This window comes from Hyla sarda, chromosome 4 (assembly GCF_029499605.1).
Source record: "Hyla sarda isolate aHylSar1 chromosome 4, aHylSar1.hap1, whole genome shotgun sequence".
NCBI lineage: Eukaryota > Metazoa > Chordata > Amphibia > Anura > Hylidae > Hyla > Hyla sarda.
In genome coordinates this window covers 68273064-68292433 of record NC_079192.1, presented here as the reverse complement: position 1 = coordinate 68292433, position 19370 = coordinate 68273064, and the positions used below count along the sequence as shown (strand labels likewise).

Below are 19370 nucleotides of genomic sequence, written 5' to 3'. Positions count from 1 at the left end.
ATAACATGAAATGCTATATTGCTACAGTGCAAAAAATGAAAAAATGTTGGTGCTTTGATCACCATTTGGCCAACTAGTTTGGACCATCCCACCGCGATAAGGTGACCTCATTGGGACGGACCCAACGCGGTGAATGTACCTCTGTGCAATCAGTTACCAGGCTTGGTAAGGTCTGGAACATCCAGCACCTTATAAGATGGGGGGGGGGGGGGGTGCAGGAGCCAACATGGAGGTAGCTACTCCCCCATATGTATAACACAAACAAGGATAAGTTGGCCAGCACACACTGATACCAAACTACTGTATGGACCCGGCATACAGGTGCACACTGCTAGGCTAAATATACATAAACAGGAGAATACAGCAGAACACTGCTAGCACAAAGATACAGATCAAACATCAAATGCTATATTGCTACAATGAAAAAAAACGAGGTTCTTTGCTCACTATTTGGCCAAATGGTTTGGAACATCCCACTCCAATAAGGTGACCTCATTGGGACGGACCCTACACTGTGAATGTGCCTCTGTGCAATCAGTTACCAGGCTTGTAAGGTCTGGAACATCCAGCAGTGTGCCTCTGCATTCTCCTGTTTATGTATATTTAGCCTAGCAGTGTGCACTTGTATGCCAGGTCCATGCAGTAGTTTGGTATCAGTATGTGCTGGCCAACTTATCCTTGTTTGTGATATATATTATAGATTTATTATTTTATAAAAAAAATTGACCTGTGGTGCAGATTGTAAAATTTCTGTTGCTTTCACACAGATTTGCTGCAAAACAGAAATATCCCACCGTGTATAAGTTTTACCCCAAGAGTATGTTTACTTGGTGTAAAAAGTCAGACTTAAAAATAAATGTATACATAAATACATACCATGTGTGGCATAACTTTCTGGTTAAAATTTAAAAGGGATCTCCCGTGGAAAAAAATGTTTTTTCAAATCAACTGCTGCAAGAAATTTAAACAGTTTGGTAAATCACTTCTATTTAAAAATCTTAACCCTTCCAGTACTTATCAGCTGCTGTATACTACAGAGAAATTTGTGAAGTTCTTTTCAGTCTGACAACAGTGCTCTCTGCTGACACCTATGTCTGTATCAGGACCTGTCCAGAGCAGGAGAGGTTTTCTATTTTTCTGTTTTATACAGCAGCTAATAAGTACTGAAAGGATCAAGATTTTTTAATAGAAGTAATTTACAAATCTGTTTAACTTTCAGGCACCAGTTGATTTGAGAACATTTGTTTTCCACTTGTTTCCACCGGAGTTCCCCTTTTAGTGGAACATGGTTTGTAGGTGGAAGTATTGTATGTGTTTGGGTGCAGACTACATATCTACCTCTACATGAATAAACTGTGTTTAAGAAACAATACTTATGGAAGAGAATAACTTCTTGTGATGCAATTTACCTAGAATTTTTAGGGAATGTGCCTTCATTTAAAATTGGAGGAACATGGAATTGTTGGCCCTGTTGACCCTTATTTTCTAAGAGTGGAGTGTAGTTTTCTGTCAGTTTTTTTTTTTTATTTTTCCAAGGTATTTTACTAATATTTTTCTACGTTTTCACTTTTTCCTACCTTTTATTATTATTTTTTTTTAATCCTTCTTTATAAACTTAATTTTATTTTGGCAAGGAAATTGTTGGAGAGGCTCCTATCTACCTGGCAGCCTAGGACCCGAGCAACCCAAATAACTCCTATACCCACGGTGTCAGACAATAGGCAAAATATAGTAATGAAATTGGGGCTCAAGGTCGTGACTATTGGAATAAATAGTTTATTATAGTAAATGACTGATATAAATATGTTTGTGCTCTGTAACTCACAGGGCCCTTGTGGGTCAACAGGGACACAGGATAATTAATTTATAATACAATTAATAGTATGGCAAAAAAAAAATTGTCAATAAAAACCTTTTAGTAAAATAGGTTAAAAGTAAAAATGGAAAAGGGATGTTAAAAAGTGTCCACACATCTGTAGTAGGCCGTCTCACAATTGAACAGCGGTAATGGTGGGCTTCGGTACTACAGACTGCAGCGCTTCTCTTACATACACAATTGTATAAAATCGTAACTTCTATGTATGTCCTGGTCGCAGGTTGAGTCCCGGCTCTCTGTGCAGAGTGCGCACTGCTAGAGACTCGACCGTCTCAGGTCCGCAGCAGCAATGGTGGGCTCAATTCCTGTGGACTGTAGCGGTTCTCCTGTAGGTAACAGTTAGAAAGACCGGCAGCATCCTCATGGCGGGATAGCACGCACTGTCATATGCTGGTTGACAGGTGTAGTAGAAATCCAATGCGGCGCTGTATCCTATATTGCGGAGCTTGATATAGTGGCACTTAGGTTTATGGCTCGACGTGTTTCAGGTCCCCCATAGGACCTTTATTCAGGAGCTAGACATAATGGTTTAAGAGTCAATTGGTGGACTATATACCGTACATACTCGAGTATAAGCAGAGTTTTTCAGCACGATTTTTCGTGCTGAAAACGCCCCCCCCTCGGCTTATACTCGAGTGAACTCTCCACCTGTCAATCCCTTCTCGGTGGTCTTCAACCTGCAGACCTCCAGAAGTTGCAAAACTACAACTCGCAGCATGCCCGGACAGCCATCGGCATGCTGGGAGTTGTAGTTTTGAAACCTCTGGAGGTCCGCAGGTTGAAGACCACTCTGGCCTTTGTCATCATCCAGACCCCCTCCTTTAGTTTTCTACTCACCTCCCCTCGGTGGGAAGGAAGGGTGAGATGGTCCGGGCCATCAATGCTGCAGGGACCGTCCGGTGGGGAGGATCAGTCGTTCCGGGCTGTCCATTTTCACCGGGCCTGCCCTGGACTAGTGACGCTGCCTTGATGACGACGCACAGGGACGCGCATGAACGTCCCTGTGCGTCGTCAAGGCAACGTCACTAGTCCGGGGCAGGCCCGGAACGTGGAGAAGCCCGGAACAACTAACCCTCCCCACCGGACGGTCCCTGCAGCATAGATGGCCCGGACCAGCTCACCCTTCCTTCCCACTGAGGGGAGATAAGTAGAAAACTAAAGGGGGGTCTGGATGAGGACGAAGGCCGCAGTGGTCTTCAACCTGCGGACCTCCAGAGGTTTCAAAACTACAACTCCCAGCATGCCCGGACAGCCGATGGCTGTCCAGGCATGCTGGGAGTTGTAGTTTTGCAACTTCTGCAGGTCGGCAGGTTGAAGACCACTGATGAAGGGATTGACAGGCGGTGATGATGACGGGGGTCTGGATGATGACATGGGGGGGGATGATGTATTTCCCACCCTAGGCTTATAGTTGAGTCAATAACTATTCCTGGGTTTTTGGGGTGAAATTAGGGGCCTCTGCTTATATTTGGGTTGGCTTATACTCGAGTATATACGGTAATCGAATACTCCTCCCCTTTTGTAGAGGACGTTACATCCAATTAAGAAAACTTTAAAATGTTAAAAAATGGGGAGAAAGTACTTGCTGTATGTAGGCTCAATTGGTTACTGGGACTGATTTGTTTAATAGTTAAGATGCTTGTAAAATTATCCGCATTTCTTTTTTTTACAAGCATCTTAACTATTAAACAAATCAGTCCTAGTTACCCATTGAGCCTACATACAGCAAGTACTTTCTCCACATTTTTTATATTTCCCATTTTTCTTAATTGGGTGTAATGTCCTCTACAAAAGGGGAGGAGTATAAGATATATGTATATATATATATGTATATATATATATGTATATATATATGTATATATATATGTATATGTGTGTGAATTCGGGTAGAAAAACAGACATTGTGCACATCTACAATCTTGTATAATGATCTGATTGCTTCTCAGCATAATATCAAAAACTAACAGGTTGTTAGTATACATTTTTGATCAAAAAGTACAAGCCCACTCGCCACGTCAAGGCCACCTATCCAGAGTGGGTCCCTAACGTCCCTAGCATAAAATGGCGCAGCACCGGGCAGCGACCATAGACTGGTTTGAGTGGCATTGGGGCCGCTCTGCCGGTGGGTCGTTCCCCCCCTGTGGGCATTGGCGTCGCGGCGGTGGTGGTCGCCGCCCGGTGCTGCGCCATTTTATGCTAGGGACGTTGGGGACCCACTCTGGATAGGTGGCCTTGACGTGGCGAGTGGGCTTGTACTTTTTGATCAAAAATGTATACTAACAACCTGTTAGTTTTTGATATTATGCTGAGAAGCAATCAGATCATTATACAAGATTGTAGATGTGCACCATGTCTGTTTTTCTACCCGAATTCATATATATATATTCCACCAATTGACTCTTAAACATTGTTTAGCTGCTGAAGAAAGGTCCTATGGGGGACCTAAAACACGTCCAGCCATAAACCTACATCAAGCTCCGCAATATGACAGTGCACGCTATCCCGCCACGAGGATGCTGCCAGTCTCATGGTTACCTACAGGAGAACCGCTGCACTCCACAGGAATTGAGCCCACCATCGCCGCTGCGAACCTGAGACGGCCAAGTCTCTAGCAGCGCACACTCTGCACAGAGAGCCGGGACTCAACCTGCGACCAGGACGTACATAGAAGTTATGAATTATACAATTGTATACAAGAGAAGCGCTGCAGTCTGTAGTGCTGAAGCCCACTATTACCGCTGTTCAATTGTGAGACAGCAGAGTCTCTAACAGCGTGTTCTCTGCACAGAGAACCGGGAGAAACTATTACTGCACAGTTAATATCTAACAAGCGCTGTATCCTATACATCCTCCAATTGGGCAATTACTCAAGTTAGAGAATTTTCACCTGGATTTAAACGATATGTGGAACTAAAAACTGTTTGCGAGACCTTTTATCGTACATCTTTACTGCTTTATATTCCATCCAGGCTGAACCTACTACAGATGTGTGGACACTTTAACATCACTTTTCCATTTTTACTTTTAACCTATTTACTAAAGTTTTTTTTGCCATACTATTAATTGTGTCGTGGTATTATATATTAATTATCCTGTGTCCCTGTTGACCCAAAAGGGCCCTGTGAGTCAAAGAGCACAAACATATTTACCGTATATCATTGATTTACTATAATAAACTATTCCAATATTCACGACATTGAGCCCCAATTTCTTTACTTAATTTGATTTTACCTTTTTATATTTCATTTACAACAGCCATTAACTCATCACATTATTACTACCATCGATATCTTCTCACATTATAGAAAAATTATAACCCCCCCCACAATTCTCAAATTTGGTTCCAGTGCCCTGTCCGACCCGTACCACCCATATTCATACATACTCCCCATATCAATAAAAACCTCTTCTTCCTTCCCCCTCTTCTTTCCCTAATTTGCCAGAAAAAGGAAAGAGAGAGAGAGAGAGAGAGAGAGAGAGAAAAAAACACCCCACTCTCTCCCTCCATTTCTCTCATCCTTAGCCCCTGCCTTGCCATTGTCCGTCACCTCCTTTCATTTTACGACCATCCTCTTTCTCCTATTCCTAGCTGCTTAATTTTTCCACTTTATACCATGGTTTGTTTCTCTTGATTTAGCGCACTCCTCTTGCCAGAAAGGAATGTTTCCCCTCCGTGCTACATCCTTCCTGACTCTCTCGTGATCAACTGATCATAAGTTTATCGCACATCTCCAGGATCAACAAGCTCGAGGAGAAACTAATACTTATTCGATCCATCTTATTTTACATATTATTATGCAACTTTCTCCATTTTCTGAAAAGAGGCCAGTCTTCATTCATCTCTTCATTAAATGAAGTGGGGGTCCCACAAACCCACAACATACATTCCAATGATGGGAGAGAGATTAAAAGGAGAGAAGAAAGAGGGAGAGAGAAAAAAAGATTTCCTTCTTTCCGCTAAATAATTTTATAATAACTAGAATATTTGATTTTTTTTTTCTCTCCTTTCCCTCCTATTCATAATTCCCATTTTACAGTTTCTATATTCCCCTATAATCTGTCATTAGAGCACCTCCCCTTACAAAACAGCATTTACCTGCCAACCCCTCCCTCCACCGTTTCCCAAAAGACCTCACCCCGCGGCAGAAGGAGGGGGGGGGGGGGGGGAGAAACACTCCTATCTAAGATTTTTTTACTTAACATAATCTCTCTCCGTCTACCTTTTTAATCCATTTATCCCAGATTGCATGGAATTTTGACAAACACCCGGCTTTAACTGCCCATCCAAACTCGAGATTCAATATTTTACATACTGCAGCATTAAATTCATCCGTATTTGGGACTTCTTTGGACATCCATTTTCTCGCCACTAAAAGTCTGGATACAAATTGCACTTTCCCCCTTAAAGGAGAACTCCGGTATGGGTGGGAAAAAACAACTTATCCCCTATCCTAAGCATAGGGGATAAGTGTTAGAACTCGGGGGGTCCGACAGCTGGGGCCCCCTCGATTCTCCTGTACGGGGACCCGGCTCGCTCCTGCTCAATGCAGGAGCCGAGCGTTTTCGACCACAGCCTAAGCTTTGGCCAACACGCCCCCTCCATTCACTTCTATGGCAGGGCCGGAGTGCTGCCTACGGCAATCTCCGGCCCTGCGATAGAAGTGAATGGAGGGGGCGTGTCGGCCGCAGCTTCGGCTGTGGTCGAAAACGCTCGGCTCCTGCATTGAGCAGGAGCGAGCCGGGTCCCCGTACAGGAGAATCGTGGGGGGCCTCAGTTGTCGGACCCCCCGAGATCTAACACATATCCCCTATGCTTAGGATAGGGGAGAAGTTGTTTTTTCCCACCCATACCGGAGTTCTCCTTTAAGACCTTGTCCATCCATCTTCCTTCTGATCTCCCTCCTCCTATTAACCAGGTTATTAATTTATCTCCTCCTTCTAACTCTAGCCTTTTCTCCGTCATCCTTATTACCGCCAACCAGAATTTCTTAGAGCATCTCCCACCATCCTTTATTTTTTTTCTGTCCCTGCCTATTGCCCATCTATCCCTAACCCCCTCCCTGCCTTTTACAATTTTTTTTTACTATATTAAAAATGCCTTTTTGTCTGCCTGGTAGTGTGCTCACTACCAGGCAGACTTCCCCAGCAGGGAAGTTCACCTACACAGGGTGCCTCCAGCTGTTTCACCACTACAACTCCAAGCTTGCCCTGACATCTATTGGCTGTCAGGGCATGCTTGGAGTTGTAGTGGTGAAACAGCTGAAGGCACCCTGTGTTGAAAACAATGTTAGGTGCTACCGCGTTCCCTCCTCCCCCCCCCCCCCCTTCCCCCTGTTGAAAACCCGAACTCCGCTATCCCCCAACCCCTGTGTTAAAAACCCCAAACCCCGCTATCTCCCCTCCCCCGTATTATAAACCCCAAACCCCGGTCTCCCAAAGACATACCCTAGAGTCCTGCAGAGTCCTGAGGCAGCAGAAGCGGCGTGTAAATGCTGGGAGGCGGGGCTGGCTTGTGAGGCCAGGGAGCCAATGCGCTTTCAGCACTCGCTCCCGCCTGTCTGATTGACGGGCAGGGAGCGAGCGCACCCTGAATGAATTCGGACCCATTGCCCAGCCGGCATCTGTCCGAATCATGCGTGATGTCTCACCAGCCTGCAGCCGGCCACTAGGAGGGAGACCCCTAGTGGACGGTTTTCAAACGTAAATTACAACATATTTTAATAAAAAAAAAATAAAAAATTATGAAAATATTTTAGAGATATGTTGTAGTACATATGTACTACAACATATGACAAAAAAAGTTGATGACTGCCCATTTAAGCATTGGACAATCAAAATACATATGAAAGAACCCCACTCCTTCACTATCACATTTTGGACACTTGTGTTTTTTTTCTTTTATCTATTTGTGCCATAAATTGCGGCGTATAATATAACCTATGTGTTATAAAAAATGATGTAATCCTGTGTGATCCATTTCTAATGATATTAGGAGTCTCCACCCAGATTTCCCTCCATTCCTTCCCTGTTACTTGTCCTATATCCTTTTCCCATTACTTCATACTTAAGTGCCTCAACCCTTGATTTTTAGCCTCTAACATTATTTTGTACATTTTTAGAGATTTTTTTATTTTTTATTAGTGCCTTCACTTAAAACCCTTATTATCGAACACTTGTGAATTATTAATTCCTCTTTCTTATCTTCCCTTTAATTGTGTATATCTAAATAACAAAATCACATTTGGAATGTTATACTGTGCACTCAGATCCTCAAATGATCTCTCCTACCTTAAAAAAAAATTGTGCAACATACTTTATATTTATCCCCAAACCTCCACTCTTGTGCCTCCATATCTTTAAATTTCATATTATTAAATAATCTTGTGCATTCTAATGAACCTTCCACCTTCATAGCTTTTTTTCATTTGTGCCCAAACTCTGCCCCCACCATCTCTGCTATGGGCTCCTTACTATTCAACTTTGATTCTAGAAACGCTCCCGTATCCTCACATACATCCTTTTTTCTCTTTATCATAATCACCAAGGAATCGGTCTCCTTCCATTTCTTTACGTATCTAAATTGCGCTGCTATATAATACAACCTGAAATCTGGTATAGCTAGTCCTCAGTTCCTTAGATAGATAACCTAGTTTCATTCTTGTTTTTTTTTGCCTTTCCAGACAAGTTCTCTTTCCATGACTTCAATTTCTTTAAAGATTCGTTCACCCAACCATACCGGACTATTAGACAAGGTGAACAAAATCTGTGACAATACTATAATCTTTAATAAACTGATCCTATCTGCCATACTAATTGACAGGCCTAGCCAAATTTTAATTTTTGTCAAAGTAGGCCAGACATTTAGTTCCGGATATTTTTTAACATCCCGTCCGACAGTTATCCTCAAATACTTAAATGTTTCTCCCTCTCCTATTATCTACAATTTCTTGTGGGATATTTGTCTATCCAATGGTGTTAATACAGTTTTATTCCAATTTATGCTTAATCCTGATTTTTCTCCAAACTCCTCTATTTCTTCTATAATACTCTCTAATGCCTGTTGCATATTCCGAATATATAGCAAGATTTCATCTGCAAAAAGTGATATTCTGTCCCCTGACACCCAAACCCCTCCATATTTCTTATTGCCAATGGTTCAACATAAAGGGAAAAGATGTGGGGGGACAGGGGACAGCCCTGTTTGGCTCCTCTTATCTGAAATCCCTCTGACTGAACCCAATTCACCAAGACCACTGCCCTTGGGGAACCATACTATATTCGCATCCACTTCATGAACCCTTCTCCAAACCCATATGACAGTCCAAAGGAGGGGCCACTCCACCCTGTCGAAGGCCTTTACTGCATCCACGATGAAGCGGTTTCCCCACCTTCCACCTACAGGTTCCCGAACAATCTCCTTACATTATCCGCCGCTGTTTTATCATTCATAAACCCACATTGATCACTCTATATTAATAGAGGCATTACTTTTGCCAATCTCACTGCCAAGATCTTTGCCAATATCTTCATATCTGTATTTAGCAGCGAGTTTGGCCTATACGCGTCTTGTTCATATTCATCCTCCCTGCTTCAGAATCAACGTGATCATTGCCTTCCTCATTGAGGGGGCAAGGTTCTACTCCTAGAAATATCTCTAAATAGTTTCATTAGTCTGGGAACCAAGAATACTACCATATTTTTTGTACATTTCTTATGGTAGCCCGTCTGGGCCCGGTGCTCTTAATCTAGGTGCTTCTTTAACCACCTTCCACACCTCACTTTCTAGGATTTCACCATCTAGCATCTCTACTGCTGCCTTAGTTAGTTTTAGTCATTCACATTTATCCAGATATCTTTGCATTTCGTCTTGTTCTATTATTAATTGGGAGGTATATAAGTTTTTATAAAAATCTGAAAAGACCTCAGTAATGTCCTCCTGTTGTCTTACTATGCATCCTTCTTCGTCCTTAAAGGGGTTCTCCGGCGCTAAGACATCTTATCCCCTATCCAAAGGATAGGGGATAAGATGCCTGATCGCGAGGGTCCCTGCCGCAGGGGATCCCCGTGATCTTCCATGCCGCACCCCGTTAGAATCAGCCCCCGGAGCGTGCTCGCTCCGGGTCTGATTACTGGCGATCACGGGGACGGAGCATTGTGACGTCACGGCTCTGCCCCGTCCCCTCAATGAAAGCCTACGGAGGGGGCGTGAAAGCTGTCACCCCCCCTCCCATAGGCTTGCATTGAGGGGGCAGAGCCGTAACGTCACTATGCTTCGCCCCCGTGATCGCCAGTAATCAGACCCAGAGCGAGCACGCACCGGGGGCTGATTCTAACGGGGTGCGGCGGGACCCACGCGATCAGGCATCTTATCCCCTATCCTTTGGATAGGGGATAAGATCTCTTAGCGTCTGAGTACCCCTTTAACAGCTACTATCATCGTTTTATCTTTCACTTCTTTTGTCAGCTTGGCTAACTATCTTCCCTGCATTCCTCCTTCTAAATACCTTTTCTGCTTAGACTAAAACATCACCTTTTTAGCCTTTGCTGCCTTTTTTCTTTCTTTCTTACACATGCTCTTAGCTGTGGGGTTTCCTCAGCTCAAATTCACCATATTTTCTGTAGAAACCTTAGCAAATGTGTTGGGATATTTTGAAAATGTCAGGACCACTCCCTTTTCATCGATCATGCCCCATTTTCCTGTGGCCATGCCCCTTTTACCAGGTTTTCTGAGTAAAATGCAGAGTTAGTCGGGCTTTTGTATTTTTTTGGTGAAAATTCTGGCGCAGGTACAATTTGTGGGGCAATGTGCCAAATTCTGGCGCACAACCTGACAAAATAGGTCGGGTTTACAATAGTAAGTCAGGGACATTGTGTTGACCCACTCCCCGGCCAGCCATTCCTTCCGATTTTTATTTTCTTCACTTTAGCAACAATATATAACAGTCACCCAAACATCTAGGGCAGTTCCAGTTATCATTGGTACATGAAAAATAATTGGAAAAGACTGTGCTTCAATTAGATATAAAAACGTTTTATAAAAAAATAAAAATAAAAAGTTGCATAAAGAGATGATAATATTTATCGTCCTTTCACAGGGCCCTTGTGGGACTATATACAATATAACAGTATAAATATTAAATATGAAATAGGAACACTACTGTAGACATATAGATAGCATGGTTTGCATAGTTATAGCATCCAACATTTGATAATCCTGAAATCTAAACAACAGATTAGCAGTCCTAAATCTTTAGAATCTGGACATTATATGCTCGAGTCCGTTTGTATAATAAAGTCTATGGCAATGCAAGACTCTGCACCTGTGAAAACAGAAGGGTATTTACCAGCCACACTGATGCTTTGGTGATCGCTCCGTCACTGGTTGGTTGATTCCAATGTGAATGCGAGTGCCGGCAAGAAATTTGCAATAGCGAGGTCAGCGGAAACTGAAGGAGAAGCGCTGGCAGGCGCTGTTGCGGCTGGTCTGACAGCTACATACCCGCAGGTGTCCGAACCTCGTGGAGCTTGGCGTCTGACGTCAGACAGTGGGCTGGAAAAGTGGAGGCTGCTGTTGTTCACAATGGATTACAGACTGCTAGTTTTCAAAGGTAAATGATACAAATAGCAGACATGAGTCTTTTCCAATGCATCTTAACGCGTTTCAGGGTACATGTAATCAATATTTCGACCCCTTCCTCAGGCAGTATGCCTTTAATCTGCAGCATATCTACTATTTATAGGTGCACGGCTTCTGATAATAATAAACCATTATATAAAATCTGGCATGGATTCTTCAAGACTCATGGTTTGTGTCCTGGTCATTATCTGGTTTTAGTTCACACCTGATAGAACATATCTTATCTATAGAATCCGATATTTCTATAACACACACACATCTGAACTAAAATTTACATTTATATGAAAATGATAATAAAACAGGCAAGCAAGGAATAGTCGGCACTACCAAACAACTCCTCTTTAGATCAAGCGGGGATCTACAGTATTAGCAACTGCTGCAGGTCCCCAGTGGTGCTCAGCCGGACAAGGCAGTAAGTCCATGTATGCAGAGTGTGTAGAAAGGAATCGGCGGCAACTCACCGGAATGATGCAAAGAAACAGTCTTTTATTTTCGCTTTAGAGGATACAAATCCAATGGGAGGGAAAGACTCACCACTATTGTAGTCTGTCTTTTTTTTATTTTTTGTTTTGTGAATGGGTTGCAGGTAAAGTCTCATGCTCATGGTTAAAGGGGTTATTCAGGAAAAAAAACTTTATTTTTTTTATATATCAACTGGCTCCAGAAAGTTAAACAGATTTGTAAATTACTTCTATTAAAAATCTTAATCCTTTCAGTGCTTATGAGCTGCTGAAGTTGAGTTGTTCTTTTCTGTCTAAATGCTCTCTGACACCTGTCTCGGGAACTGTCCAGAGTAGAAGCAAATCCCCATAGCAAACCTCTTCTACTCTGTGCAGTTTTGGAGACAAGCAGAGATGTCAGCAGAGAGCACTGTTGCCAGACAGAAAAAAACAACTCCACTTCAGCAGCTGATAATTATTGGAAGGATTAATATATAAGTAATTTACAAATCTGTTTAACTTTCTGGAGCCAGTTGAGATATATAAAAATAAGTTTTTTCCTGGAATACCCCTTTAAAGAGGGCATATGACAACACATGTAGTGAGCCACCGTACAAAGTAGGGCTGCACGACATATCGCAATGGAATCATGATTTTTGCAAAAAAAGTAATATGGCCCCCTATGAAAATCTGCGGCCCTGCACCATATCACACATGCAGAGTCTGGGGCTGGTCCACTGCTGTAATTCAAATGCTATGCTAGTGTTTCCCAACAAGGGTTGAAAAACTACAACTCCCAGCATGCCTGGATAGCCAAAGTCATATTAGGAGTTGTAGTTTTGTAACAGCTGGAGAAGATGTGATGAGGGGGATCTGACATTGGGTTATTGACATGAAATGGGGGGGGGGGGGGGGAGTGAAATGTGCAATGAACATGAAATGGGGGGGGGGGGTAGACGTAAAATAGAAATGAAATGGGCAAGATTGGACATGAAATTTGGGTATTTCACCATATTTTTTTACATCGCAAATGTATATCGAAATCACAGTATTTACCCCCCCCCTAATCGCAATCGCACATTTTCCCCAAATCGTGCAGCCCTAGTACAAAGCTTCATCAGGTGCCATATAGGCAGAGATTTTTCTGAGACCTAGAGGTATAGGGAAGGCCCTGTACACTTGTATGAGTTGTGTATTACATTATGGAGGCTTGAGACCTACCTCCTTTTACACCAGTGTTTCCCAACCAGGGTACCTCCAGCTGTGGCAAAACTACAACTCCCACCATTCCCGGACAGCCTTTGGCTGTCCGGGCATGGTGGGAGTTGTAGTTGGCCACAGCTGGAGGCACCCTGGTTGGGAAACACTGCTTTACACTGATCAGTGTGGCTGGCCAACCAGTCATTCCTGTACAGAAAGCCTGAAAACAACTTTCATTGATCTCAATTAAGAACCTGCCGGTCAAGAGTTCTTTGTATGTCGGGTTAATTTCCATTACAGTTTCAGCAATTGCTTCAGGTCATCTGTGGCTACATGTTATTCACAGGTTAGGTTAAAGGGGTTATCCAGGGAAAAACTTTTTATATATATATATATATACACATACACATACACATACACATACACATATATATATATATATATATATATCTCTCAACTGAATCCAGAAAGTTAAACAGATTTTTAAATTACTTCTACTAAAAAAAATCTTAATCCTTTCAGTACTTATGAGCTGCTGAAGTTGGGTTGTTCTTTTCTGTCTAAGTGCTCTCTGATGACACGTGTCTCGGGAACTGTCCAGAGTAGAAGCAAATACCCATAGCAAACCTCTTCTACTCTGTGCTGTTCCCGAGACGAGCAGAGATGTCAGCAGAGAGCACTGTTGCCAGACAGAAAATAACTCCACTTCAGCAGCTGATAATTATTGGAAGGATAAAGATTTTTTAATAGAAGTAATTTACAAATCTGTTTTAAAGGAGATGTCCGGCGCAGACTTTTTCGATTCCGTCCTCCCCGGGCTGCAAAAAAAAGACAAAACAAACTTTCACTTACCTCCATATGTTCTCCCGGAGCTCCACAACAGCTGATCGGTCGGCCGGGCTGTCTACTTCCTTTAGCCCGGTACGTCACAAGGTGCTTAAAGGAAATCTGTCATCAGAATCACCCGCACTAAACCTGTTACACAGACTTGTAGTGCGGGTGATCCTGATTAAAACGCTTCTTACCTGGTTAACAATGGTTCAGCGCTTCTTAAGATATCTATATTTTTAGTTTTCTGTTATTCCCTGGCTTGGGACTCAGTGGGAGGTGTTATCATCTGGGACTCGGCCACACGTCTTTCTAGCTGGGCGCATCTACCGCCCGGCTCATGAATATTCATGACCTTATCCTCGCGGCCCTCCCCACCAGACCTAGAAAAAGGAGTTAGACTACGAGGATAAGTTCATGAATATTCATGAGCCGGGCGGCAGCTCCGCCCAGCTAGAATGACGTGTGGCCGAGTCCCAAATGATAACACCTCCCACTGAGTCCCAAGCCAGGGAATAACAGAAAACTAAAAATATAGATATCTTAAGAAGCGCTGAACCATTTTTAACCAAGTAAGAAGCGTTTTAATCAGGATCCCCCGCACTACAAGTCTGTGTAACAGGTTTAGTGCGGGTGATTCTGATGACAGATTTCCTTTAAGCCTATCACCGGCCGCAGCAATGTCCCGCCTCGGCCGGTGATAGGCTGAAGCGCCGTGTGACGTATCGGGCTAAAGGAAGTAGGAAGTAAACAGCCCGGCCAACTGATCAGCTGTTGTGGAGCTCTGGGAGAACATATGGAGGTAAGTGAAAGTTTGTTTTGTCTTTTTTTGCAGCCTGGGCAGGATGGAATAGAAAGTCTGTGCCGGACATCTCCTTTAAAACAGATTTGTAAATTACTTCTATTAAAAAAATCTTTATCCTTCCAATAATTATCAGCTGCTGAAGTGGAGTTCTTTTCTGTCTGGCAACAGTGCTCTCTGCTGACATCTCTGTCATACCCCTTTAAATGACGTTCTAATCATAGCTCATATTATGCCTGAATAGGTCAGTGGCTGGATAGATAGGAGCCATACTGGTTATATTTGTTACCCCTGATCCGTGAAAGTGATAATAGCGTCTTGTTTTGCTTACAGATCTCCAGGGAACAGTATCAAGGTGCCCTGTTGTCTTCTCGTATGGATAGTAGTCCGCAGTCTCCTGAAGGAGGAAACCACAAACCCGACAGCACCATGTCAGAACGCAGCGAGGTTATGGTGGACGAAACTACCAGTCTTCTGAACCAAAGGAACTCTCAGCACAGCTTACAGCATAATGCGGTCTGACAGCACAATATACACTGACAGAGTGCCGCCGCTCAGCCAGTACGTCAGCCGTATAGACGAACCATTTGCGTCATCTTACTGGACACAACGTGGCAATACACTGCATGCAAAGCTTTATCTTCCAAGGGTCAAAAAAAAAGAAGAGACAGCTGGGAAGCCCGGCGTCTGCGGAGCCGCACTCTTCACGTCTGGCGGGAGAGAGTATTGCAGGTCCTGCTCACCCGAGCGTATAATACTAAATCTCTCCAGATCTTCTGCAGGGAAATATTATTATTATTAAAAAGCAAATGTTTCGGAGACTACAGTTTTACTAAAGAGACCACAAGGCTACCAAAGGGGATCTGGCAGAGGACTGCTCTGCAATAATTCGGGAATAGCTTGCTGCTGGGTTAAGCATATCAACTCAGGGAAGGATTTCTACATGTGCACTGGAGACCCCTGACTCTAAATAGGGGATGGATGGATGGATGGATTTTCATTCTGCGAGGGAAATGGGTGGCATTCAGTCTTCCTTTTTTTTGTGTGGGCTTAATACCCACCAGTTGCCCGTTTTTCTGCCACCTGTCCGTTATCACAGAAATGGGCAACCGATGATCTTGACTTTACGGAGTGGAGCTCCTGCCAAGTAACCTGGGTAGTGGATTTTAGAATTCCTCTGACAGGAAGCGGTCGTCTTTCCCAGGACTCCGTATTATACAAGGATAGACCTGCAATAATACAGGAATAAGCAGTCTAACGGTATTGGTAAAAAATAATTGTTCATGCCACATGGTCTTGTTCATACCGTCAGTGTTTTTGGGCAAGCTTTTTTTTTTTATTATTATTATTATTTTTTTTTAAATGCCCGGGATCTGGGTTATGCTTACACGGTACATAATCTGGCAGTAAAGAAAGCCTTTTTATTTTTGCCAGTGTTGTATAAGGGAATCTGCTTTACTGGCCAATGTATATGATTTGTTCCTGCGTATATTTACATTGCTGATGTAAGCAGGGGGGGTATGGATGGTGCTCGTACTTGTAGCAGAAACCGTTCATATGCGCCTTTTATAAGTTTACAACATACCCTCTTACACTGTACCGTATAGTTCAGTGTTTCCCAACCGGTGTGCCTCCAGCTGTTGCCAAACTTCAACTCCCAGCACTCCCGGACAGCCGTTGGCTGTCCGGGAGTGCTGGGAGTTGAAGTTTGGCAACAGCTGGAGGCACACTGGTATAGTTAAAGATTAGCGTACCCATTAGTGCTGCCGCACCATATCACTAAGGCTGGGTTCCTTCTACGTTTTCCCCCATACGGGAGCGCATACGGCAGGGGAGAGCTAAAAACTTGCGCCCCCGTATGCCTATGCGCTCCCGTATGTAATTAATTTCAATGAGCCGACCGCAGTGAAAGGTTCGGTCCGGTCGGCTCATTTTTGCCCCGTATGCGCTTTTCCCCCGCACCTAAAACCGTGGTCGACCACGGTTTCAGATCTGGTTGTAAAAGCGCATACGGGGCAAAAATGAGCAGACCGTCCCGAACGTTTCACTGCGGTCGGCTCATTGAAATGAATTACATACGGGAGCGCATAGGCATACGGGGGCGCAAGTTTTTAGCTCTCCCCTACCGTATGCGCTCCCGTATGGGGGAAAACATAGAAGGAACCCAGCCTTAGGGTACGTCCACACGCGCGGATTTTTTAGCAGGTTTTCCGCTGCATATTTGAAAGTGGGCGGGCTCTTCTTGGCTGTCCGCAGCCGATTATCCACGGCGGAATGCACACTGCGGAAAATCCACCGCAAGCCCCATTGAAGTCAGTAGGGACTGTGGCGGATTTTCCGCAGCGTAAATTCCGCAGCGGAAAATCTGCTGCGGACAGCCGAGAAGAGCCTGCCCACTTTCAAATACGCAGCGGAAAACCCGCTAAAAAATCCGCGCGTGTGAACGCACCCTTAGATTGGTAATTGCTAGTTGAACCTGTATTAATACAAGCCTGATGCCTCTTCTGAGATACGGTGCCAATGATAGCGTACACAGTATATATTCTTGTATCGGTAAACCGTGTTGGCTGCCAACCATCCCAAAATATAACTGCAACCATCCCAAAATATAACTGCAACCATCCCAAAATAAATGTAAATTGCTTATACTGGGTCTATCCCCTTTGTTAACTTTACATAGCGGTTAGGTAAGACATTCAGGAAAAAACTGATTGGTTTGTGAGCCAAATTTTTTAACGTTTAACCCATTTTAGGCTGACCAGACTAGACCAATTATCTCCCCCAATCCCTCATATGTATGCGCGCTCAGTTCAGCCAAGCATGCATGTGTTCTCAATGGAGAGCGATATCTCCTAGAGGCAGTTGAAATCCAACATTCCCGATCCATCTCTGCCCTAGTATCTTCTATCTGGGTAGAGTTAATAGGTACAACCATGTACATTACATGGTAATCTGGAGTATGGATCACAAAGTGTTGATCTTGTCTGTGTATAGGACACATTGCAGACATTATATGACCATATAGTCCATTTATTTTAATGCTACTTTAGGGGGGGGGGGGGGGAAGTGCGTCAGTTGTAGTGTGTTAGAGAAGAGACGTATGGGACTTCATACCACATTAAACACATTGCATAACCTGTTTTTACCTGGGTTTTCTTGCTAGAGTAGATGTTCAGCTTGCTTCAGGCAAATTCTAAATCTGATTAAGAGGCTCAAACCGGTATAGACTAAGAATACGGAATCAAGCAAGAAGGTAAATAGGTGAACTGTATCCGGTCCGGTGCCTCATTGTCAAAATATCTCTAGTTCCATAGCACATTTTATTAGAGCCGTGTTTCCCAACCAAAATGCCTCTAGCGGCTGCAGAACTATAACTCCCAGCATGTTGAGAGTTGTAGTTTTGCAACTGCTGGAGGCACACTAGTTGGGAAAAACTGTCATTAGAGGGAGAGATGAAGTGTATAGCACTTAAGAAAAAAAAAAAAAGACTGTGGGTGAAGGCCATTACTGCAGGAGGGGGTTGTGCAACTTTTACATAAAGGGATTGTCTAAGTTTATAGAAAAACATGGTTACTTTTTTCCACTTTTTTGTCTTTTGGATTGTATCCGGTATGGCTACTCAGCTTTATTAATGTGAAAGAGTCTAAGCTGCAATACCAGACACAACCAAGGGACAGATGTGGCGCTGTTTCTGGCAGACATGGCCATGTTTTTCTAATCTGGACAATGCCTTAAATGGGCACTGTCAGATTTAAAAAAAAACATTTTAATGTACATCTTGGCAAAACATTAACCTTTCTAATATACTTCATAATAAAATTGTATTTCCTTTTTATAGAAATAATGGCTTATAAAATCATGGCTTTGTCCAAGCTGAAGAATAGGCATGGACAAAGTCCAGTAAGTGTGGGTGGGCTAGCACTTCTCTGTGCTCTCTCCTGTCTGATAACACTCCTCTGTGCTCTCCCCTGTCTGATAGCACTTCTCTGTGCTCTCTCCTGTCTGATAACACTCCTCTGTGCTCTCTCCTGTCTGATAGCATTCCTCTGTGCTTTCTCCTGTCTGATAGTACTCCTCTGTGCTCTCTCCTGTCTGATAGCATTCCTCTGTGCTCTCTCCTGTCTGATAGCATTCCTCTGTGCTCTCTCCTGTCTGATAGCACTCCTGTGTTCTCTCCTGTCTGATAGGACTCCTCTGTGCTCTCTCCTGTCTGATAGCACTCATCTGTGCTCTCTCCTGTCTGATAGCACTCATCTGTGCTCTCTTCTGTCTGATAGCATTCATCTGTGCTCTCTCCTGTCTGATAGGACTCCTCTGTGCTCTCTCCTGTCTCATAGCATTCCTCTGCGCTCTCTCCTGTCTGATAGGACTCCTCTGTGCTCTCTCCTGTCTTATAGCACTCCTCTTTGCTCTCTCCTTTCTGATAGCGCTCCTCTGTGCTCTCTCCTGTCTGATAGGACTCCTCTGTGCTCTCTCCTGTCTGATAGGACTCCTCTGTGCTCTCTCCTGTCTGATAGGACTCCTCTGTGCTCTCTCCTGTCTGATAGCACTCCTCTGTGTTCTCTCCTGTCTGATAGGACTCATCTG

At 43.6% G+C, this 19370-nt stretch overlaps 1 protein-coding gene across 1 annotated transcript in view; it reads left to right on the top strand.

The window, feature by feature from the left end:
• Nucleotides 1–16468, top strand: part of CNNM4 (cyclin and CBS domain divalent metal cation transport mediator 4) — a 59768-nt gene extending 43300 nt beyond the window's left edge. Inside the window, exon 8 of the mRNA XM_056571343.1 lies at nucleotides 15117–16468. Within this exon, the coding sequence (XP_056427318.1) occupies nucleotides 15117–15305 (189 nt within the window). The 3' untranslated portion in view covers nucleotides 15306–16468. The remainder of the gene's footprint in view (nucleotides 1–15116) is intronic.
• The last annotated feature ends 2902 nt before the right edge of the window (nucleotides 16469–19370 follow it).